At 45.4% G+C, this 24865-nt stretch overlaps 1 protein-coding gene across 9 annotated transcripts in view; it reads right to left on the minus strand.

Annotated features, from left to right (window-relative positions):
- Positions 1–24865, minus strand: part of TTLL5 (tubulin tyrosine ligase like 5) — a 286995-nt gene that overhangs the window by 143925 nt on the left and 118205 nt on the right. For 5 of the 9 annotated variants that reach the window (XM_056133744.1, XM_056133740.1, XM_056133745.1 and 2 more), the window contains 3 exons: positions 21990–22073; positions 21043–21441; positions 13896–14080 (listed from right to left, as the gene is read on the minus strand). In XM_056133744.1, the coding sequence (XP_055989719.1) occupies positions 13896–14080; positions 21043–21441; positions 21990–22073 (668 nt within the window). The remainder of the gene's footprint in view (positions 1–13895; positions 14081–21042; positions 21442–21989; positions 22074–24865) is intronic. The other 4 variants (XM_056133741.1, XM_056133748.1, XM_056133747.1 and 1 more) reach the window with 3 other exon arrangements.

Raw genomic sequence — 24865 nt, forward strand, 5'->3', positions numbered from 1 at the left:
TAATCACTTAATCCCTGTTATTCATCAATTTACTCGAGCGGGTGCCAGTAACGTCTCCATTCATCCCGGTTGCGTGCTAGCATAGCCCAATGGTATCTGTTCGTTCTAGGAACATGCAGAGCCTCAAATCGATCATTCAGGGTCTTGACGAAGAAGTCTGACCATCTTGTAGGTGGGCGTCCACGTGATCTTTTGATGTCTCGTGGAATCCAATCAGTAATGGCTCTAGTCCAGCGGTTGTCTGTAAACCTCATTACGTGTCCAGCCCATCTGATTTTTGATGTCTTGGCAAATGAGACAGCGTCCCTGATTCTTGAGCGTTGATGAAGATCAGAACTCCGGATTCTATCTCTCATTTGAGTGAATCGTGATATTCCAAGCATAGCTCTTTCGATTCCTCTTTGAGAGACCCGAATAGCGTTCTCATCCTGTTTTCGTAGGGTTCAGGTCTCTGAGGCATATGTTAATGCAGGAAGAACAGTGGAATCAAAGAGCTGTGCTCGTAGCTGGAGGTTCTTTGTCCTTTTAGGTATTTCTTCAACACTCTTGAAGGCATTCCAAGCCGCTCTCTTCCTCCTGCGCAACTCAGGTGCCAGGTCATTTATTATGTTGATTTCTCGACCTAGGTATATATAACTGTTGCATTCGGAGATGGTGGTTCCATTGAGAGCGAATGGAGCGTCAGGAACAAGGCTGTTTCTCATAAACATTGTCTTCGTAAGATTCAGCTGTAGTCCGACCTTTCCACATTCACGGTCAAAGTCGTTCAGCATTTGTGCCGCTTGGCTCATGTTTGGTGTTATTAGAACGATGTCATCAGCAAAGCGGAGGTGGTGTAGTTGCCGACCATCTATCTTCACTCCCACGCTTTCCCATTCCAGTCGTCGCATGATGTTCTCGAGGGTGGCACTGAAGAGTTTTGGTGAAATGGTATCACCCTGCCGAACACCTCTCTTTTTTTTTTTTTTTAATTTTTTTTTATTTATTGAATCACCTTGGGAAAGGTTACAAAGCTTTCAGGTTTAGGTCTCAGTCATGCAAATATCAAACACATTTCCCTTTACCAATACTTTTTTTTTTACCATGAAGAACCCCAATAAAACCCCACCCCCCACCCCTCCCAGTCCCTGTGGGGCAGATAAATTCTAGTTAACACTCTATCTGCTTTGATTAGATTCATTGTTTCAATAAAAGATTCACCACTATAATTTAGAGTTTACCCCCCCCCCCAAATCAGACATGCTGAAAAAGCATTGTGACGTGATTTGCTTTCTACAGCTGGGTTCAAGAATTAAATGTTGGTTTTGGATTTCTGCTATTTTACTTATTGACCCTGGAAGTATTTATACTGAAAGTCAGATAGTTAAGAAATTGGTTTCTGTGCTCTGGAGTCGTGGCCGTGCTGGAGAGCCGCTAGTGGGGGGCAACTGGTGGCCTCGGTAGGGCGTGAAGGGCGGACCGAAACGCCCCCTTCCCATGAGGTTTTAGTCGCCCCCCCACTCCCCCGGCTCATACCTGCTGTCCACAAGGCTCCCATGCGGCCGCCATCTTTCTTTCCAGAGAGGAGAAGGCGATTGGGGCAACACCCTTTCCCCTCCGGACAGACATGATGGCCTGGATTAACGCATAGTACTTTCACTTTTCTGCTCCAAGCTGCCGGGTTCTGCATTAAGTCCCTGTGCTTCTGGGGCTGTGGCCGTGCTGGAGAGCCGCTCGCAGTGGGGAAACTGGTGACCTCAGTAGGGCGTGAAGGACGGACCGGAACGCCCCCCTTCCCATGAGGTTTTAGTCGCCCCCACTCCCCCGGCTCATACCTGCTGTCCACAAGGCTCCCATGTGGCCGCCACCTTTCTTTCCAGAGGGAGGAGGGCGGAAGGGACCAACACCCTTTCCCCTCCAGGCAGACATGATGGCCTGGATTAACACATAGTCCTTTCACTTTTCTGCTCCAAGCTGCTGGGTTCTGCATTAAGTCCTTGTGCTTCTGGGGCTGTGGCTGTGCTGGAGAGCCGCTCGTGGGGGGCAACTGGTGGCCTCGGTAGGGCGTGAAGGACGGACCGGAACGCCCCCCTTCCCATGAGGTTTTAGTCGCCCCCACACCCCCGGCTCATACCTGCTGTCCACAAGGCTCCCATGCGGCCGCCATCCTTCTTTCCAGAGAAGAGAGGGCGAATGGGGCAACACCCTTTCCCCTCTGGCAGACTTGATGGCCTGGATTAACGCATAGTCCTTTCACTTTTCTGCTCCAAGCTGCTGGGTTCTGCATTAAGTCCTTGTGCTTCTGGGGCTGTGGCCGTGCTGGAGAGCCGCTCGTGGGGGGCAACTGGTGGCCTCGGTAGGGTGTGAAGGACGGACCGGAACGCCCCCCTTCCCATGAGGTTTTAGTCGCCCCCACTCCCCCGGCTCATGCCTGCTGTCCACAAGGCTCCCATGTGGCCGCCATCTTTCTTTCCAGAGAGGAGAGGGCGAATGGGGCAACACCCTTTCCCCTCCAGCAGATTTGATGGCCTGGATTAACGCATAGTCCGTTCACTTTTCTGCTCCAAGCTGTTGGGTTCTCCATTAAATCCTTGTGTTTCTGGGGCTGTGGCCGTGCTGGAGAGCCACTCGTGGGGGGCAACTGGTGGCCTCGGTAGGGCGTGAAGGACGGACCAGAACGCCCCCCTTCCCATGAGGTTTTAGTCGCCCCCACACCCCTGGCTCATACCTGCTGTCCACAAGGCTCCCATGTGGCTGCCACCTTTCTTTCCAGAGGGAGGAGGGCGGAAGGGACCAACACCCTTTCCCCTCCAGGCAGACATGATGGCCTGGATTAACACATAGTCCTTTCACTTTTCTGCTCCAAGCTGCTGGGTTCTGCATTAAGTCCTTGTGCTTCTGGGGCTGTGGCTGTGCTGGAGAGCCGCTCGTGGGGGGCAACTGGTGGCCTCGGTAGGGCGTGAAGGACGGACCGGAACGCCCCCCTTCCCATGAGGTTTTAGTCGCCCCCGCTCCCCTGGCTCATGCCTGCTGTCCACAAGGCTCCCATGTGGCCGCCATCTTTCTTTCCAGAGAGGAGAGGGCGAATGGGGCAACACCCTTTCCCCTCCAGCAGATTTGAAGGCCTGGATTAACGCATAGTCCGTTCACTTTTCTGCTCCAAGCTGTTGGGTTCTGCATTAAGTCCTTGTGCTTCTGGGGCTGTGGCCGTGCTGGAGAGCCGCTCGTGGGGGGCAACTGGTGGCCTCGGTAGGGCGTGAAGGACGGACCGGAACGCCCCCCTTCCCATGAGGTTTTAGTCGCCCCCACACCCCCGGCTCATACCTGCTGTCCACAAGGCTCCCATGTGGCCGCCACCTTTCTTTCCAGAGCGGGGAGGGCGGAAGGGACCTACACCCTTTCCCCTCTGGCAGACTTGATGGCCTGGGTTAACACATAACCCGTTCACTTTTCTGCTCCAAGCTGCTGGGTTATGCATTAAGTACTTGTGTTTCTGGGGCTGTGGCCGTGCTCAAAGCTTAACTATGATTTTCCGAGAGAAACGTTAGGTGGTTTACTTCCCATGGATCACTTTGTATATAGAGAGATGTCGCGCGGCCGCATAAGCGGCCGCGCGGTTTTGAGGAAAAGTCCTAGTTCCCGCATACTCGAGCTGTGCTTGTAGAGGTTTCTGGTCACCGGGGTTCCATCTGGGGGAGGCGGGATGCGGTACCTACCCCATCTGGGACTTCCCGATGATCTCGGCTCTTTTTGGAACCTGTTTTTTTTTTTTTTTCCTTCGGGATCTGTGGATCCCGCCCTCCATGTTGTCCTTCTCTTCGGCTAAATGCTGTCAAGATGGCGCTGGGGGGCGGGCTGTGGGCGTGAATTCCGGAATCTGAGGTTACCTGGGAGTTGTAGTCCCGGCATTTTTGAGGAAAAGTCCTAGTTCCCGCATACTCGAGCTGTGCTTGTAGAGGTTTCTGGTCACCGGGGTTCCATCTGGGGGAGGCGGGATGCGGTACCTACCCCATCTGGGACTTCCCGATGATCTCGGCTCTTTTTGGAACCTGTTTTTTTTTTTTTCCTTCGGGATCTGTGGATCCCGCCCTCCATGTTGTCCTTCTCTTCGGCTAAATGCTCGAACCCCTCTCTTGATATGGATGATTACTTCTTTGTAGAATGGTGAGATCTTGGTAGTGAATCCGCAATAGAGCTCACGAAGGATCCTGATGTATTGAGTTTGTACGCCCTGATTGGCTAGGGCTTCCATAACCGCTTCCGTCTCAACAGAATCAAAGGCCTTCTTTAAATCAATGAACATTAGACAGAGCGGCATCTTGAACTCCCGATAAACCTCAATGAGCTTAGTAATCGTGTGGATATGGTCGATGGTACTGAATCCTTTTCGGAATCCGGCTTGTTCACATGGTTGTCCTTCATCTAGTGTTCTGCTAATCCTATTCAGGATGACTCGAGTGAACAGTTTGTAGATGACAGACAATAGGCAGATTGGGCAATAGTTGCCAATGTCGTGGATGTCTCCCTTCTTGTATAGTAGTACAGTCCTGCTGGTTTTCCATTGGGATGGAACCTTGCATTCAGACAGGTAGCGTGTGAAGAGCCGAGCCAATGTATTGATGAGTACTGATGGTAAGTTCTTCAGGTGTTCAGGTCTGATCTTGTCTGGGCCAGGTGCTCTTTGTTTCTTTACCGACGAGATGGCATGTTGGATTTCGGAAGGGAGAACATTGGGAACAATATATCCATCATGTGGTATGTGGTATGTGGGCAAGTGGACGTGGCTATTAAAGAGATCTGAGTAGAAGTCATGAATAATCTTCTCCATTGCCTTTCTGGAAGATGTGATAGATCCATCATGATGTCGGAGGGCAGTCATCTTGGTTTTGTAGTTGGTGAAGGACAGGCGGGCATTACGAATGCTTTTCCCAGCTTCTGCCGCATCTACCAGTACTGCTGCTCTCCTGTTTTTGAGGTCATTCTTGATGGCTTCTCTGCACTGCTTTGCCAGTTCGGATGTTCGCTTGTGGTTGCCTGAGGCATGTGCCAAGCCACGTTGGCGAATAAGTTCAAGAGTGTTCGAAGAAAGGCAGTTTTTTGTGGTTATCTCTCTCTTGGCATTCCTCGCATAATCATGGAGGTGCTGAATCATTCGATCGTATTCCTCATCAATGTTGTCAATGACGGCATCTTCCCATGTTGCCACAACAGAGCCAAAGAGCTCCCAGTTGGTGGTCGTTCTGGGAGTCCTCTTCTTAAACCTTGCATTCTTTTCTCCTCGTTCTGTGAGGTAGAATTTTGCACGAAGAAGACGGTGGTTTGATCCCGTTTGGAATTTTGGGGCAACAGCAACATCGGTTAGGCAAAACCGCCGATTGAATATGATGTGGTCTATTTCATTGTGGAACCGTCCATCGGGAGACTCCCATGTCCAACGTTTAGATTCAGCCTTTTGGAACTGTGAGTTACCATGGAAGGTTTTGGTTGACATGATGAACTCAGACAGTCTGTCGCCCTGTTCGTTCCATTCCAGGCCATGGGTCCCGATGTGGAGTTCATCGACTGATCTTCTTGGTCCTATCTTGGCATTAAAATCACCGACAATGATCTTGTAGAAGGTGTGATCTTCTTTATAGAACTTCTCCAGCTCCATGTAGAACTTCTCAGTTTCTCTTTCACCATAACTGGATGTTGGTGCATAGACAACAAAGATAGAAACTGCCGGTAGTGAGCCACATCTACTCAAGTGTAATCGTCCGATTCGGGTTATTAGGCATTCGAATGAATCAATGCTCCTGGCTAAGTTTGTGTTGACAAGGATACCGACACCACCGACACCTCTTTTATCACATGTTCCAAGGAACAGTTCTTCTCCAGTGTCAAAAACGGCATGATGTGATTGATGTCTTCTCGTTTCGGTCAGACCAATGATGTCATACTTGATCTTTTGCGCTTGTACCATAAGGTCTTCAATGGATGCAGTAGATGCCAGCATACAAGCATTAAAAGTACAGATAATCATTTTTGTTTTTCTGCGTTTTGGCAGCTTATTTCTGCCTTGGTATTTTATCAGCCTCTCCTTCCATATCCTTCTCGACTCTGCGTATTCAGGGTTAGGGGAATGAGATCCATTTATTACTGGATTTGGCATATCAATTTGGTCTATTTGGCATAGACCACGGATAGCTTGCCAGGCTCTGCCGTGTGGGTGGGATATTTAAGGTACCCTGAAAACTTAGAGAAAAGTAAATAAATAGTCGCGCAGCTGCGAATGCGGCCGCGCACTCCCGGGAGCTTGTTGTGATAATTTCTGGATCCTGGCCATTGTTGGGGTTATACGGCAGTTGGAGGGCGTAACTCTCTAGCTACTGACAGGTCTAGTCCCAAACCGTGCAGGCTTGGAGATCTCAGCCCCGGGTCCCACACACCTGGTTTCCTCTGCCAGTTCTGTTATGCCTGAGGCTTATCCAAGTGTGTGGAGAGTGGCCCCAGTAAGGCCTTGGCTGGGGCCTGGAGGTCTTCAGCTGTTGGGCCCTGGCGAGGATAGTCAGGCACAGGGTAGGAGACTCTGCCTTGTGCTCTCCCGGGAGCTTGTTGTGATAATCTCTGGATCCTGGCCGATGTTGGGGTTACACGGCAGTTGGAGGGAGAGTGCTCCCGGGAGAGCATAAGGCAGAGTCTCCTACCCTGTGCCTGACTATCCTCGCCAGGGCCCAACAGCTAAAGACCTCCAGGCCCCAGCCAAGGCCTTACTGGGGCCACTCTCCACACACTTGGATATATGTCTATATATTTAAAAAATCCAAAATGTACTAAAAATATGCTGAACAGTTTAGACATATTGGTAATACCGGAGGTTGAAGCTAAAGATGCTCCCTTAGAAGGCTACAGAAAAACAGCAGATAAAGCTCAGAGGAAAGTGCTTTGTGGGGAGTCGCAGTAGGGAAGGCTGCACCCTGGGATGCAGAGCTGTGTCGGAGGACAGTCAGGAGCAGGGAGCAGAAACTCAGTGTGGCATTTGCACCTATATCCCCTGGGCTTTGACAACAATGTTGAAAACCCAGTTTTCAGGAGGAAGACACCAACTCTGGGAGGAAGGATGGATGGGCTGGAGCGGTCAGCTGGAAGGCCCCAAGCTCACGGAGGATGGAAATTAAAAAGAAGTGACCCTTGGGCTAAAGTGATAGTACAGCAGGTAGGGTGTTTGTCTTGCATGCGGCAGACCCGGGTTCGATTCCCAGCATCTCATATGGTCCCCCGAGCACTGCCAGGAGTAATTCCTGAGTGCATGAGCCAGTAGTAACCCCTGTGCATCACTGGGTGTGACCCAAAAAGAAAAAATAAAAAGAAGTGACCCAATCTGGAAGAGAGGCCAGACTGATGGAAGGATGAAAGTCACAGGCACATGGTCCTTGGGGATGAAAACTCTGGGGTCCCTCGGGGCGGTGGGGACAACACCGGCATATTAGCCCTGCCTGCTGGAGGCCCAGCAGCTGTTCCCATCTCCCACATCCTCTGCCACACAATGACCCAGCTTTCCTGCTTTGTGCAATCCCTACAGAGAGGTCATGCTGACGAAACCCCCAGGTACACCCGTCTCCAGGATGAAAACTGGGGCCTTCTTGGAGTGGGGGCAGGCAGCCTTCCCCGACACCCTCCCCTGGGCAGTGCCGGAAGCCCCAGAAGTCACACCTGTACCCCACAGCCTTCGCCATATAAACTAACTTCACAACTAATCTCAGAAGAGACATCAAGCCAGTGAGACTCACAAGTATACTGGGTTTGGGCTGATAACTCTGGGGACCTCTCAAGGGTGGGCGGCAGGCCTCGAGAGTCGTCCCCATTCCACAGATCCTGGGGCTCGTGGAACACACGGCCACACATGTAGCTGTGTGACACCTCTCAATCCCACAATCCCGACAGCCCAGTAGGAACAGAGCAAGAAGTTAGATGGGTGAGTAGCGCAGACACCAACTCAGTTTCATGAGTGAAAAGAACAATACAGAAAGCTCAGCTAGCAACAAACAGCTCGGTGAACCCACAGATGACAACTCTAATAACACTACTGTAAGATGAAATAATTTTCACAAATCTTTTACTGAACTGTTTTTGGATAATTCCACCTTCCATTGTATTATAACAAATAATGTAGCACTTAGCACTGTCCTCCAGTTACTCATCGATTTGCTGGAGCAGGCACCAGTAACGTCTCCATTATGAGACTTGTTGTTACTGTTTTTGGCATATCAAATATGCCAGAGGGAGCTTGCCAGGTTCTGCTGTGCAGGCAGAATACTCTTGGTAGCTTGCAGGGCTCTCCGAGAGGGACGGAGGAATCGAACCCGGGTTGAACGTGGTGTCTGCATGAGGAAGACAGAGGGAGATATGCTCTCCTGGGGCTACAACACAACTGCACGGTGTCTGCACGGCTGGGCAGGGCCATAGCGGAGGAAGGAGTGAGAAGGGTGAGACGTGGAAGGGTTTTCTTTTCCACTCTCCCTCTGCATGAAAAATGTGAGGAGCCCCGAGTCTCCTCCCTCGAACGGATCTGTCAGCACGTTTCCAGGAGGCCCGGCCACATCCCGGGCACGGCTGGCTGGGGAACAGACTGACACAGCACACTCGCGCGCCCGCTCAGCCTCGCCTGGGTGGTCTGCCGTTATCCCTCTGATTAAGCTCCCGGCCTGGGAGAGCTGGAGCAGCTCCTAATGATAGCCGCGTCCTGAAATCTCACACTCGCCCTCCTTCCCCGCCCCCCTCTTCACCACAGAGCTGGGCTCCTTCACCACATTCTTCTGCTCACTAGCAACAAAACCCACAAGCACACAGCCCTAGGGAGCACTGCAGTGGTAAGGCAGACGTCTCTGCGCCAGGCCTCAGGCCACTCCCTTCCAGCACCCTGCAGTGACCCCTCTGCGCCCCAGGAGCAGGCAAAAGGCACTGCTTGAAAAGCCTGTCTGGGGGCTGCACTCAGCCATCCACAAGGCATCCTACCTCACTCCACAAAATAGCTGGCCTCTCGTACGCCAAGGAAAAGAACCCATTTTTGAGCGGCTCACTGTTCACACTTGTAAGAGGCATCAGATTTGCTGAGTAACTGCATGAAGAACACAGACCTCTTCAGATCCCCAGTGGCCAGATGTTGCCCAGACTTCTCTGAAGCGGCCACTTCAGAGACTGTCAAACGTTCTGGGCAAATCATAACTACTCTGGGCTATCAGCAAAGTGGAATCATAGCGGCTGGAGCGATAGCACAGCGGGTAGGGCATATGCCGTGCACGCGGCCGATCCGGGTTTGATTCCCAGCATCCCATATGGTCCCCCAAGCGCCGCCAAGAGTAATTCCTGAGTGCATGAGCCAGGAGTAACCCCTGTGCATCGCCGGGTGTGACCCCCAAAAGAAGGCAGAGAAAAAAAAAAGCAAGTGGAATCATAGCAGAAGGAGTAAAAGTAATTCTAAAGTCAGTGGAGTTCTTTTTGTTAGCCACGTGCTAGAGTCTAGCTTCTGATGAGAATCCTGGGAGGACTCAAGGTCGATGAGCAAATTCTGCCAAAGCACTCTGTTTCCTCTCTGCTCACGTGGTTGCATTGCCGGAGAGAATCCAACAACTCCCACCCGCCAGGCACATGCTCTACCACCAGAGTCCCATCCCCAGCCCACGCACTGCTCACCGGGCTAGTTCACTGTCCCTTGGCATATTCCCCAGGAGAAGGGGGCGAGAGCGGGTGACAGTGCCTCAGCCTCCTGTCAAGCCCTCTCCTGAATGAATACCCGGGCGGTCCTGCCGAGCCTGTTACTGCAGCTCCTGTTCTCTAGGAGAGCATCCCCAGGACAGACTGTGCCAAAGCACCAAGAGTGGGGCACTGTTCAGTGCCGATAAAATATGGTTTGGGAAGAATAAATAATAATAAAAGAAAACCCACAAAACTTTTATGGGGAATGCCACTCAAAGATTTTGTGGGTGAAGTAACTAAAATTATAAACAAAATATAATGGTTTTTTTCCCCCTCATAAATACCCATTAATTTCAACTTTTAGGTATGTCTTCTGAAATAGCACAGGTAATTTAAGTCAATTTTCCTTATTTAGTTGGAGGTCTCAGTGACACCATGCTCAAAAAAGCAATGCAAAGATATGTCCGAATTTATGGGCTGTAATTAAAGCAATGATCAGGGGAAAAGTCAAAACTTTGAAAACAATGAAAAACAAGAATGGGTGGGAAAATCAAGTACCCACTTCAAGAAAGTGGGAAGAAATTATAAAGAAAAATTAGGGGGAGCAGGACAAAGGGAATCAATAAAGATTAAAAATAACAACAACAAAACAACTAATGAGAAAAAATAACAATAAATACAATAAAAACTTCTCTATACAAAGAAGGGAAGGGGGAAAGAAAAGATTCATGAAGACTACTGTATAGAGAAAAAAAAGAAATCACACACACTGAATAGCAACTGAAACTAAGGAAGCAGCCCAGGTAAGAGGGTCACAAAGGCACGTGAACCCATCCCCACGCGAGTAGCCAGGGTGCTGAGCCTTCCAGCACAGGACCTGGGTCCCAGGCCTCCTGAGGGATGGAGGTCACTGCCACTGTCATCCCGCTGTTCATCGATTTACTCGAGCGAGCACCAGTAATGTCTCCATTCGTCCCAGCCCTGAGGTTTAGCAGCCTTTCCTTACTCGTCTTTCCCAGTGCTGCCATATTGGAGGCTCTTTCAGGGTCAGGGGAATGAGACCCATTATTGTTACTGTTTTTGGCATATCGAATATGCCACGGGTAGCTTGCCAGGCTCTGCCATGTGGGTGGGATACTCTTGGTAGCTTGCCGGACTCTCCGATATATATATATATATATATATATATATATATATATATATATATGTATATATTCCCCCTCTATGATTTGTTGCCTACTGTCTGAACCCCAACAAATATGGTGTGGTAATTATGAAAATGGGTAGGGAGTGTCTTATGATGTGTCAGGAATATGTTCACTCATATGTGAGGCTTGGCCTGAGCGTAAGGAAAGAGGCTTGGAGCGTGGCGGCACTTGGGGTAGTGGAGGTCGGCTGCTGGGACTGGATCCCTTGGGGCAGGGAGGGCTCTCACTCACCTCCCTCTAGGGTGCCCAGAGTGAAAACAGCCTGGCATGTTTTCATGGGACAGAGGTAAAAATACAAATAGAGCGAGGGAAAAAGGAAAGGGTGCACAGTCGTCTAGTGGATAGGGCTCCTGCTCTGCACACAGCTGACCCTGGTTTGATCCCTGGCACTGCATATGGTCCCCTGAGTCTCACCAGGAGTGATAGTGATCCCTGAGCACAAAATCAGGAGTAAGTCCTGAGCACCACCAGTTGTGGAAGGGGGGAGGGTCGGGTAGCAATAAAAAGATCTTGGGGCCATTCTAACATTACTCACCAGGAAAAGAATAAAAGACAGACTTCCCAAATTCCACATCTTAAGGAATTCTTTTCACTGAGAGGACGGGGACAAATAGCACAAAACTGGGCTGTTCAGGAACAAAGTTCACTTTTGTTTGATCCAGGAAAGTACTCTGACAAATCAAATTAGAAGGCACTTGTTCTCGAGACACCTGATGGCCACAATAACAATGTTTTCCGAGTCTATGGCACTTGGACTTCACAAAGCAGCATCTGTTTATGCCATCTCCAAGGCCCGGCTGTGTTTCTTCCTCACCAAGAGAGCCCCCGCAACTGAGAGAGGCCAAGACCCTGTCGAAGATCACACGGAGCGAGTCAGAGGCAGGAAGAGGCAGGATGGACGGCACAGTCAGGTCCCCCCACTACTCCTCCTGGGGCTACAGCACTCTCCCACCCCACCCAGAACGTCATAACCACCCAGTGACCAGGATTGAAAGCCAAGGCTGACAAGTCATGGTAAGTCCAGGGCTCTATGAACAGTTGTCTGATGAACTTCCAACTCACTGGCCCCATAGCTTTCCAATTAAGAGACACTGCCCTGTGGCTTCCTAGGGCATCAAGATTCACACCATCTTGCATGCTCGGTCATCTATCAAAAGAGAGAAGTTGAAAATACGTGAACTCTCACACTGACACTATATATATAGTTCCCCTTCAAATGGCAAAGACATTGGCTTTATACCTTAATTTATACACTGGAAAATGCACCCTGTCCGAGGCCCCATCAAAACTGCACAGCCCGTCCCAGGTCCTGTCCCTTCCCTGGAATCACTGCGGATTCCTCCCCGTGCTCCCCACAGATCCTCTCCCAGTCCAACTCTCATGGGAAGATCCAATTCCCTTCAAGTTTTAACACTGTCCTCTGAGAGTTACCTTTTTTGCTTACTTTGTTCACTAGGCCATTCACAAATGCTTCCTCTGAACTGCAAGGGACTGGAAAGAAAATCGATGGCAACCTCATGCCTTGGGACGAGGTGGGCATGGGATAAATACGGCCAGGCACCCACTGCCAGGAAGCCATGCGCTGCCTACTTTCAACACGAGTTTCAAGAAAGCACCAGCTCCTCTTTTTTCAAGACTTGATTATCATTACAGAGTTGCCACCAAATAAGGAAGCCAACATTATGCACATACAGCAGAACCTAACTGTGGAGTTAAACCAGGTTCATACCTTTGGGGGATATCACCATTTTACTATTAAGATTAGAAGACATAGCTTCTATTCTCCAGCTTCAATCAAAATCTTTCAACTGATGGAACTTAAGTGTGTTCTGAGAGAGAGAGAGAAAGAGAGAGAGAGAGAGAGAGAGTATGTGTGTGTGTGTGTGTGTGTGTGTGTGTGTGTGTGTGTGTATCTCAAAGTCCTGGTAGGACTGACTCTGATTGCATCATTTCTTTTGGCCTCATTTCCTCATTCGTAAAATGGGGTGAAAAACATGTTGGAAAGACTTCATTAACCTGGACCCATAAAACATCCTGACATCATGAGAGGAAGGGCAGTAAAGTGAAAAAATAAAAGCGAAAGCTAAAGTCATAAAACTCTGGTAAAAAGATTTCTAAGCTTAAAGAACACTGGAAATTTTTCCCAAAGGGGCGAAAAATGTCACTCTCAAAGCTCCTTTAGAAAAAAGCACATTTACAGCTGAGAATATTCAAGTTGATTTAATGCATGAAATGAGCCCTTCTGAACCAGTAGTATGCCACAGAACCAGCAAAGTACCTTGTTTTCTTTTGTTTTGTGACTCATACCTGGAGATACTCAGGGCTCATTCCTAGCTCTGTGCTCAGGAATTCCTCCTGGTGGTGCTGGGGGGACCATATGGAATATACTATCTATCTGGCCCTAAAACTTGTTCTCTTTAATTTACTTATTTAGAGATAGCACAGCGGTAGGGCGTTTGCCTTGCACGCAGCCAACATGGCCGACCCGAGTTCGATTCCTCCGCCCCTCTCGGAGAGCCCGGCAAGCTACCGAGAGTATCTCGCCCGCACGGCAGAGCCTGGCAAGCTCCCCGTGACGTATTCGATATGCCAAACACAGTAACAACAAAGTCTCCAATGGAGACGTTACTGGGCCCGCTCGAGCAAATCGATGATCAACGGGAGGGCCTTTACCTTTACCTTTTATTTTATAAAGTTTCATAGTTTTGTTTTGGGGGAGCCAACCATCTGGCAATGCTCTGGGCTTACTTCTGGCTCCACACTCAGGAATTACTTCTGGTGGTGCTTGGGGGGGGGGGCCATATGAGATGCCGGGGATTGAACCCAGGTCGGCAGCATGCACAGCAGATGCCTTACCCGCTGTACTATCATTCCAGCTTCAGCTTGTTTTCTTTGAAGGTGAAGAGGAATACTTTCATTATTTAGTTGGGAGCAACGGCCACTCCTGGACCCCGGTAATTTATAAGCTTTTACAGAGCAAGAGGGAAGAAAGGGTATGGTGGGGCTGACCCTTCACTGCGATCCTGGGCATACCTGCTGGGTGAGGAGACTGATGTGGGTGGAAGGGGAGTACTGCCTCGCCGCCTGCTTCTCGGCCAGCCGCTGCAGTTCAGCCGTCACCATACTCGGGTTGTACCGCTTGTTGCACGAAGCTCCCTCCTCTCCTTCCCTCTGTACTTTGGCTCCTCCTCCATGCTTGCTTGAATGGCATGAACCTGCTAAAAGAAAAGTTTGTACCCACTCAGGGCAAAGCTGGGAGACGTTTACAATATAACCAAAGCATCTCAGCCAACTCTGTCCCTAGGGATCTTGGACTGACACCAAATAGTAAGCACTTTTCAAGTATTTGCAAAAATAAAAAGAAACCCTTATCTTGCTCTAGAAAGCTTTCTTCAGCGGTGCTGGGGGAGGGAGGGTGAGGGGGAACCTGGAGGATCTGACACAGGAGAGCAAGTTGTGAATGCCCTACACCACTGGACTTAGCCACTGCCACAGCCCCTGGTGGCAATGCATTCCAAACCCAACCTTGCTTGGAAAGTAAAAAATCTACAACGGAGTTCCTTTCTGCCTTATTAATGCTTACATAGAAAATTGTCATCATTCTGTATGTATAATTTGGTGACCAAAAAAAACCCCCGCAACTTTTGCAAGGGTACTATATTTGATATAGACCAAATGTTATTTATAACATGTTATAAAGTGTATTATGGAAAACTTACTACACAAATCAACACCCACTTTTTTTTTTTTGGCTTTTTGGGTCACACCCAGCGATGCAGAGGTTACTCCTGGCTCATGCACTCAGGAAGTACTCTTGGCGGTGCTTGGGGGACCATATGGGATGCTGGGAATCAAACCCAGATCGGCCCATGCAAGGCAAATGCCCAACCCGCAGTCAACACCCACCTTTAACAAGTAACTCGTACTAATCTGTGTGCTTCCTGTTGCCCCTCCTAGCTCCCTTTATCATTTACTCCCTTCACTTGATATATTCACTTTTACAAGAAAAAAGTTACTGAAGAAGTTTCCTGGGAAACTTTTGCAATTCAGTGACATACTTCCAAGACTTGTCCTTTATAAAGTATAGCAGAATTATAAGGATTTTTATCTGTGATTTGGTATTCCATTTTTTGAAAACGCTGTGACTCATTCCTCAGCTCCCATCCAGTCTTGGTTATCGGAAGCCCGCTGCTGTTACAGACTGTGCAGCCAGGAATCTAGCTGCAAAGCCCTCCTGGGCGCATGCGGAAGAAGCTGGGCACACACCTGGGTATGGGGTGACTGAGCGTCAAAGGGCACGGGGGTTTTCAGGCACGAATGATAGCACTTATGTGGTGAGTGGTGATTTTTATACTTCCACAAAGAAAATATGAGTTCCTGAGAACCCACATACTTTCCAGCACTTAGTCTTGTCAAGGATCTAAATGCTTTCCCTCTTTAAGTGGTATAAATCTCATCGTGATCTTTATTTACATTCATCTGGCACGAATGAAGAGCATGTTACCTCCTTTATGCTATCACTGCTCATTTTTGTACTGAGTGGCTTTCCTATTGATTCATAGGAGTTTCACTGCATCTTGGTTTTGTTTTTGGGGTAGGGCTGCCACACCTTACCGTGCTCTGGGCTTACTTCTGGCTGAATGCTCGGGGGTCACTCCTGGCAGGCTTGAGGGAGCCATATGGGATGCCAGGGATCTAATCCAGGTCAGCCACAAGCAACGCAAACACCCTACTTCTGTACTACCTGGGCCTGTTTCACTGTTTTGACTTTTGCTTCCTACTGTAAGTTCTCAGAGATGGTCTCTTTTACTTAATTTGAGGGTGTTTTTGTGTGTGTGAAATGGATTCTAATTTCACTTTTTTCTTAATTAGATCAAAATTATCCCAGCACCATTTATTGAGAAATTCTTCTTTCCGACTATTTATAGTATCATCTTTACACACACACACACACACACACACACACACACGTATATACACACGAGAACTCTATCTGTGCCATTGTTTTCTAACTTTCTATTCTCCTCCACTGGCCAGTATCTCTGTACCATTGTCAAAATTCCACTATCTCAACTGTTACATCTTTATCTCAAGTCACAATAAGAGGTTTCTCCACCTCCTTTTTCTCAATGGGTTCTCATTATATTCTGCCTTTTGCATTTCCATATCATTTCAGATTTGTCAAGTACAACAAAACTGTTAACATTCTGGCGGGAAATAAATTGAATCTGGGTATCAATCTGATGAGAGACAAAATATTTTATGATACTGAGTCTTCTTATCCGAGTATATAGTGTCATTATTCATTTATTTAAATCATCTGTAATGTCTCTCAAAAAAAAAGTCATAAAATTTTTTTATACAACTCTTTCATAAAAAATGTTTTCTATTTTTTATCATTTTATTTTGTGGTGTGTGTGTAAGCGGGGGAGGGGGGGGGGCGGAGTGCCAAGGATCATAACTGGCTGTACCAATGATGAAACTCCGGGTCTCACACATGCAGGGCACATCCCCAAACAAAATAATGTTTTCTTAAAAATGTGCTTAGGACTTGAGAGTTAGCTCAAAGGGCTGGCGCACAAGTCTTTCATGTACAAACTCCCAAGTTTGATCTCCAGATCCGGTACTGCTGGGTGTGAACACTAAACTATCAGGCCCTGTAGGCCAAGTTTCACCTGAAGTGCACCTAGGTCCTCTGAGCACTGCCTGGGAGCCCCCTTACTCCACAAAGAAAACTGGATTGGTGGTGATATGAATGTGTTTAGTAGTAAAATGCATGCAAAAAGAGTTAAATGTTAAATTTTTTATTTTTTATTACACTACACAAAAAATATTTTCGAATACTTTGTTGCTAATGACTTTTTTTTTTAATATGTCGTGATAAAGACACAGAGTAAGGGAATAACAAATGGTCAGAAACAAAAGAACCTGACAACTGGTCTAGAGAACTGCACATCCCCTGATGGGAGAGCGATCCATAGATTACTTTCAGCCTTCTCTAGAGAGACAGAGGATCTGGAAACAGTATTTTCTTCTGACATGTTTTTTTCCCTGTCTGACTACAGGTTCCAACCACCAATGAAGCACTAAGTGGAAGACCTATAGTGACTTCCTTGTTCTTACAGTTTTAGGGAGAGAATCCAGTACTTCCCAACTCACTTAATTCCTTTTGTATTTTTAGCACTTACTCATTTTTCTTTCTTTTCCTTTTCTTTCAGTTTTGGGTCACACTGGGGTGGGGCTCAAGGACCTCCAGGTGTGATGGAAGCAAGGCAAGCAGCTAAAATGCGGCTCTCTCTCCTGCCTGACACCCCCTTTTCAGGCTAAGAGGCTTCTTTCTTTTCATAATATGCTGAGTGATTTCAAGAACGAATGTAGAATTAATTATCATCTTTTTCTGCATCTACTAAGAAGATGATACTTTGTCTCCCCTTAATACACAAATGTGGCAAATGACATTTGCAGATTTTCTAATGTTAAATACTTTTCCTGTATTCCTAGAATGAACTTGCTCCTGGTCCCTTCTCTTGAACGTTGTCAGATTTGAGGGGGTTGTGTAGCGAACTTGATAACCACTAAACTACAGAAACACCACTGATTTGAGTGGGTTGTGTTTCAAATTTCCTTAATTAGTTTTTCAAGAGTACACAAAAATACAGAGTAAGTTTAGACTTATTATTTATCTTTTTGCCCTCTCTAGAAAAGGAAGATTCAAACAATGCGTGCCTTTGAAAGACTGTTAGAATAAATTCTAAAACAATCTGGATCTCATATTTGCCAGATGAGAAGATTGTTAACAACTGTATCACTTATTTGAATAACTGTAATTCTATTCAATCTTTCTTCACCTTGAGTGAATTTTACTTGTTATGTCTTTGGAGGTGTTTCTCCATTTGGTATAAACTTTTGGTTTTACTGGGATAAAGTGGCTAACAGGATTCTATTATTTTTGTAACCTATGCTTTATTTATTTGTTTTTTCAACCTGCTTTTCCATTCCTTATTTTATTTTTCTCCTTTTTCAACCTGTTTTATCAAAGCTTGCTTGTCTCAGTAGACTTTTCACTGAACTTTTGACTTTTTTTTTCTATTCTATTTTATTTTGAATTCTTTGATTTTTGCTTCTGTTCTTTCTCCTTTATTCAGATAGATTTGCTAAGTATTTAAGGTGGCAGATTTCCTTCCAAATACTGCTTTTCACAGCTGTCAACACAGACATGCAATTTTCCCATTTTCTTTCCATTCTGATATTTTAAAATTTATTCCCATTTTGAACTGTCAATTTTGAAATACATGAGATTAGCATATATATTTTTCTTACTGACATTCCTTTTAATTCCAGAACAAAGAATGTGGTGCACACCAATTCCTTAGTTTGTCTTATTTTATGATGTAGAACATGACTTATTTTTAAAACCATGTATACTTAAGAAAGTGTTCTCTATCTGGAACGTAATTTTCTGGAGGCTAATATATGAAGCTTGTTCAAATATTCATCTAGACTATTTTGAAATACCTGTTTAGGGTGAAGGTGCCATAAACAGAAACACTATCATAATCATGTTACCTAAACTACAATAAATTTTTTAAAAATTTGCTTCATTTATTAATATTTGACAGGGAATGAAAGTCCCACTGTGGATCTATATATACTTCATATCATCTTCATTTTTGCTTTACGTATTGCAGGATTTTTTTTTTTTTTTTGCAGTGTCAGAGCGAAACCCAGAGACCCACGGACATAAGGCAAGAGGCATTTACTACTGGGTGACATTTCCTGGCCTGGGGGAAGTTGTGTAAGATACATTAGAAATGTTTCACACCTCTTCAGAATTGAGTCTTTTGTAATATATAATCATTCTCTGCACCTATAAGAAAATTATATATGCATATATAACATATAGGGCACATATATTTCATATGTAGATATGTAAAATCTTCAAACTAGCTATCTTCAAACTAATCTACAGATTCAATGCATTCTCTACCAAAATTTTCACCTGCCCATTTTTGTAAAAATGAACAAGTTAATCCTAAAGTTTACATGAAAATATATGGAATCCAGAATAGTCTAAATAATATTAAAAAAGAAGACAAAGATGAAAGACTCACATTTGGTGATTTCAAAAATTTCTACAATGTTCTAGTTATCAAGGCAAGTGGGACTGGAATAGGCACAGATATACAGAACAGTGGGGAAGGATTAAGGCTCTAGAAATAAACTCTCACATTGACTATAAAGTAGCTCTTTATAAGAGGACCAAGACTATTCAACAGGAAAATATTCTTTAACAAATGGTGCTGGTATAACTTAAACTCTACATGAAAAAGAAGGAAGTTACATCCTTAGACTATACCATACATAAAAATTGACTCAAAAATCAGAAAAAAGATTTAAACATAGAAGCTATGAAAATTCTTAGAAAAAAAGAAGTTGCAACTCTGGAACAGGTAGTATTTTCTCACATATGAAATTAAAAATATAAGGAACAAAAGAAAAATTAGGTAACTTAGACGTCATCAAAATTAAAGTCTTTTTGTTTCAAGAAAATAAAAGAATAATCCAAAGAATGGGTGAAAAATTTCTAAATCACGTATCTGAAAGAACTTGTAATCAGATTAATTAAAGGATATTTATCTAGACTATAATAATAAAAAGACAAATATCCCAATTTTAAAATGGGCAAAGAATTGAATAGACTTTGTCCAAAGAAGGTAGACAGTGATGAATACATGAAAGATGCTCGATGTCATGGTCATCAGGAAAATGCAAATCATAACCACAAAAAAGACATTCTTCAAACCTACCAGGATGCGTAAAATAGTAGAACTGGTTAAGGATATGGAGAAATTGGACCTTCATATAGTGCTAGTGGTAAATGTCACACAAAAAAAGAGACTGGAAGTTCCTCCAAAAAAAATGATAAAGTTACCATATGATCCAATCATTTTACTCCTTGAATATACACACCCAAGAAAAAATAAAATATATACATAAATACTTGTATGCAAATGTTCACAGCAGCACTTTTCATATTATCTGGCATTTCAGTTTGCCCAAAATTGAAAACAACTCAACTGCTCATGAAATTATAACTTTAAGAAAAATATGTTCTACACATCCAAAGAAACACTATTCAACCATAAAAGGGAATAGGGTTGCAATACATGCTACAGCACAGATGAGCCTTGAAAACACTGGGGTAATGAAAACAATCATTCACAAAAGTCCACAAACTGTATCTGATTCCACTTATGTGAAGTGTCCAGGACAGCCAAATCTACAGAGACAGAAAGTAGATTAGTGATTGCCATGAACTGACGAGATGAGAAAATTGTCAGTAACTGCTACTAGGTATGGGCTCTTTAAAGAAAATGTTCTCAAATCAGAGTGTGATGTTGGTTATGTAACTCTAGAATACACTAGAAACTACTAACTTGTATGTTTTAAAGAAGACTTTCTTCCAAACCTATTGGAACTAGAGATTTTGTCAGCAGAACTGAACTTACATGGGAAAGGCCCCTGAGGTGCTGGTGGAAGGAAGCGGGTTCTCTGGGGATGGGTGTGGTGTTGGAATAATGCATGCATCAAAATTACTTATAATTAATAGTCTATAAATCCTGGTACCTCAATAAAAATTGCTCAAAAAAATTTTTTTAAAGGCTTTCTTGTAATCTATTGAATTTTCACTTCCATAAAGCTCCTATTTAAAAACTGGGGAGAAACTTGACCAATCATATGGGTCTACTTCATTTAAAATTCAGTGCCCTAATTTAAGAATCCAGGGTTATCTATTTATTCAGGTCATTCTTAATTTTAAACACATCAAACAAAAATGTAAAAAAAAAATATCCAACTCATCTAACGTCAGAAGTCACTTGAATCAGAAAGAAAGCAAGGTCTATGGTTATCTGTGATGGGCAGTCTCTTGACTATAAGCTCCTAGTCAAGTGATTAGAAATCTTGCCTTATCCACCTCATTCCCCCCAGCACCTACAAGAGGTCTTGTTTCACTTGGTATCAATGAAAGAATGCTACTGGGCCAAATGCAAGACTCTTTTTTAGTCACATCAGAACAATGCCGTGTGTGCCTCTTTGCTTCTGGGCAGAGATGGCATTCCTGTGTGTGATGGCTTGGGAGGAGCTGGCATTGCAGGCTGCCTTTCATTTTCTCACTCACCTGCCTTTGCTGAAGAGGGACGAGACAGTTTCTGGCTATAGATGTGTGCAGCACTTTGGAAAGAGGAAAAGGGGCCAATTGTGTAACTGCCTGATCGACAACGTGGTAGGCCACCAGGGCTTGGTACAGTCTGTATTCCGGGGTGTACGGAGGGAGGTTCACGGTCAGGGACTGTGCTCAGTAAGACTGTCGACTTGTGATGCATGCTGGGGATAGATGGTGGAATCTGAGTAAAAGGATGGTGGCCCAGCCCTGCAGAGAGGTCAGAGGTTGTGATAATAGATGAGAAATGGGTGCTGGGAATTTTCTGCAGAAGGGCAGCAGCCGGGATAGAGAAAGAAGCAGAGGAAGAATGGGTATAGACTAATTTATTTTCTTTTTCTGTTGAAGTGGTAAATCCTATTAAAACAAAAACAAACAAACAAAAAACATCATTTTAGGAAAAACTGACAATTGCTATAAAACACAAGGTAAACATTTTTTAAACATAGAAATAATCTTAGCATGAAACACAACTCATGACAAATATAGACTTTAAATGAGCATTCATCGTGAACTTAACAAATTTTACCAGCCAAGACAACCTGGCCACACAGTTTGTTTTCAGTTCTTTTTAAGAGCTAGAATTAGGATGACCCTCATCAACCAGAGCAGGTATTTTACAAATTTAAGGTGGTCAGGCAGTTTCTGATAGTAACTCCTCTCCCTCTGCCTTTCATCCTTCTAGGAAAAAAGAAAATGCTCAGAATTCCTTGACATTAAAGAAGTAAAAAATTCCTTGAAAGGAATACAGGTTACCAGCAGTAGATAAGAAGAAATTCTAAGGGACAGGAAGAACCAAGAAAGAATTTCTTCGGGTTAATGCCTTATGCTTTGTAACCACTATCTGATAGCTTTCAGGGATTTAGCAGAGAGTAGCAGATCTGTATAGATTTGAAGTCACTCACGAGATAATTTATCCGAGTGAATTTCTGTTGCCTGCTGTTGTTTGGACTGCTTTGTTTTCACTTCATCCATTGTCTCAGGGTGATCTGAAAAAATAATAAAGATTGTGCTTAGGCTCTTCTGCTAGTCCAAAGCTAGGACTCGACTCTACATAAACTTCTGTTTCCAAAACAGAACAGAACGTGTACTCAATACAAGGCATCAGGGCAAATTTCACCTCAGCTGTCTTTCCTAGGATGGACATGCCACATTGAGTGGACAACCAATCAAATGATGCTCAACCACCCTGAGTCCCAGCACCAGCTAACTGAACCCCAGAGCAGGATTCTGTGGAAAGCCAACTAGCTAGGGCATGCCTGGAAAAGAAAGACAGTGGAGACTATCAGATGCCTCTGCTAGGAATACAAGAGAAACGACGCTTGGATTTGGGGGCTTCTAGAGCACTGCTTCCTACAGAAGGTACTGCCACACCTTGAGAGGCACGGCACTGACCAAGGGTGGGGCGCAGCAGTAAGGGAGAGCCGAGGGGGTCACATAAAGAATTTCAGGGGAGTTCTTTCCCCCACCCCCAAAATGGGGGTAGAAGGTCGAACAAGCCTGGGAACCTCTGCAGCTAGAGCAAAGAAGTCATAATATCCGTGGGGAAGGGCAACCAGCGAGAGCTTGAAAGGGCAGTCCCAATTTTTGCTGTCAAGAAAAACTAGATAACTACAATAGTTCTGCATCTTAAACTCCTTGGTTTTACATTGTGCAGGTTGAGTTTACCTGAGAGGTTGATCAGTATATTAAAAAAATCAAAATCAGCTCCAGTAGAATATATTTCTACTGGAATAAATTATTTTTTCTCTACCACAGAATTTTGAAATAGGACAGTTAGAGTTTATTATATATTTAGGGAAATATCCCTAAAACTCAAGGGCTAGGTCTTAGAATATTTATAAAGGTCATATCTTTCAGAATGGAAGGAAGACAAGAATTCTCTTCTCACCAGCACCTTCCAGTGCTGTCACTGGCCTGCATTTCTTTTCTCAGGGCTGAAATGACCCAAGAGACTCAAATGCCAAAATGTCTCCTTGGTGGAGGTGTTCCTATTTCTCAGATTAGTCTTCACAGGTGTTGGCCTTATAAAGATCGGTCTTATTATCTTCACAGGCGTTGGCCTTATAAAAATAGTCTTGAGGGCCAGAAAGATAGTTACGGCGCTGCACCTGGGTTAAGGTATAAGCCTAGCAAGTGGTCAACCCCTGTTCAAATCCCTGGGCCCATATATGGTCCTTTCTTACTCTCAGGGGTCACTCCTGAGCACAAAGTCGTAACAGTCCCTGAACACTGCCTAGTGAACTCTCTCCAAATAAAATACAGTCTTTAAGAACCCAGAATTTCTAAGGAGAACTGGTGTGGCTACGAATGTGGGGACGGCTTCCCATCACTGTGGGGTGGGGGAGGGAACGCTAAAAGGCCCTCACCTCCCTTGGCTCATATCCCCGATTCCTGCCAATTCCTTTCTGTTTCACTCACCCAACCTCACCCAGTGGTACGGGACTATGAGAGCCCTGTCACTGATCATACCAATGACCACAATGTCCAACATATCACAGGCCCTCAGTAAGACTGGAGAGGGGATGTAGGACGATGAATCAACTAGCTTCAGTGCTTACAGGTCAGTCAGGGAAGCTTGGAAAAGATGATGGGGCTCAAAAGTGACATCTCAGAGCACAGCTACTCAATCAGACAGTGATCCGCAGGTTCTAAACCCAGTCACATCTGGCAAAACCTTAGCATTGGAAGAAGCCACCAAGGTGTGAAATGCCGATTTCCCTGGTAAGGGTTCTAACAGCCTAAAGAACAGGGAAGAAGTCTTCATCTTCCACTCTAGGGCCATTATGCTGACAAAAAGAGTGCACTGACGATCAGGGTCTTATGCTGAACCTCCAACCTTGGCTCAATAAGCAGCACTGCCTAAGAGAACCAGAAAATTTGGAAAAACAAAGAGCTAGGCTTTATTTATAAATGAAACATCACTGCTATCTTGGGGATCAAGTGACCTGAACCAGACATTGACCCACGTCAATACCAAAAGTCTGAATCACAAAGTTCCCTAGCAATGAGAACTTACAGAAACACAAAGGAACATGGTGGCTATCACAATGGACAAAAAAAGAGGTTTCCAGGACTAGAGCGACAGCACAGCAGGTAGGGTGCTAGTCGTGCACACAGCTAACCTGGGTTTGATCCTCAGAATTCTATATAGTCCCCTGAGCACTACCAGGAGTGACTCCTGAGTGCAAAGCCAGGAGTAACCCCTAAACATCACTGGGTGTGGCCCTAAAACAAAAACAAACACACACAAAAAAAGAGTTTTCCAAACTTGTTTGACCTACTACCTACTTCCAGCAAAAATAAATAAATAAAATCACTCAGCCTGCCCTGGAAATCTACCTTCTTTAGGTTAACTGTACTCAAGTACCACCCAGTTGTACCCAAGGCACCCCTCCTCTCAACATGACTGGTTGAGGGGGAGGGTGGCATCATCCACTTGGTAAACACTGGGCTGAAGGGCATTAAGAGCTTGGTATTAATAAGGATATTTAGCACCCCACTCATGATGAACAGTTTTACATATCCATCAGCTTATCCTGTATCAAATGAAAATGATGTCTTGCCAGAGCAAGGAAAACGTGCAACCAAGGTGAGTGATAATGACTGGCAGAGGCTGGAGAACAGAGGGGAAGGGCACACAGGCTCCAGTGAGGCAGACCCAGGTTCTAACTCCTTTAGCCCACAGGGTGGCCTTCTGACTTCCATTTTCCTCTCTTGTAGTGATGGTTTCCTGTTTTGCATGTTTGTAAGAAAAACACAAAAGCATGCACAGCAGAGA

This window comes from Sorex fumeus, unplaced genomic scaffold (assembly GCF_029834395.1).
Source record: "Sorex fumeus unplaced genomic scaffold, SorFum_2.1 ptg000098l, whole genome shotgun sequence".
NCBI classification, from domain to species: Eukaryota; Metazoa; Chordata; class Mammalia; order Eulipotyphla; family Soricidae; genus Sorex; species Sorex fumeus.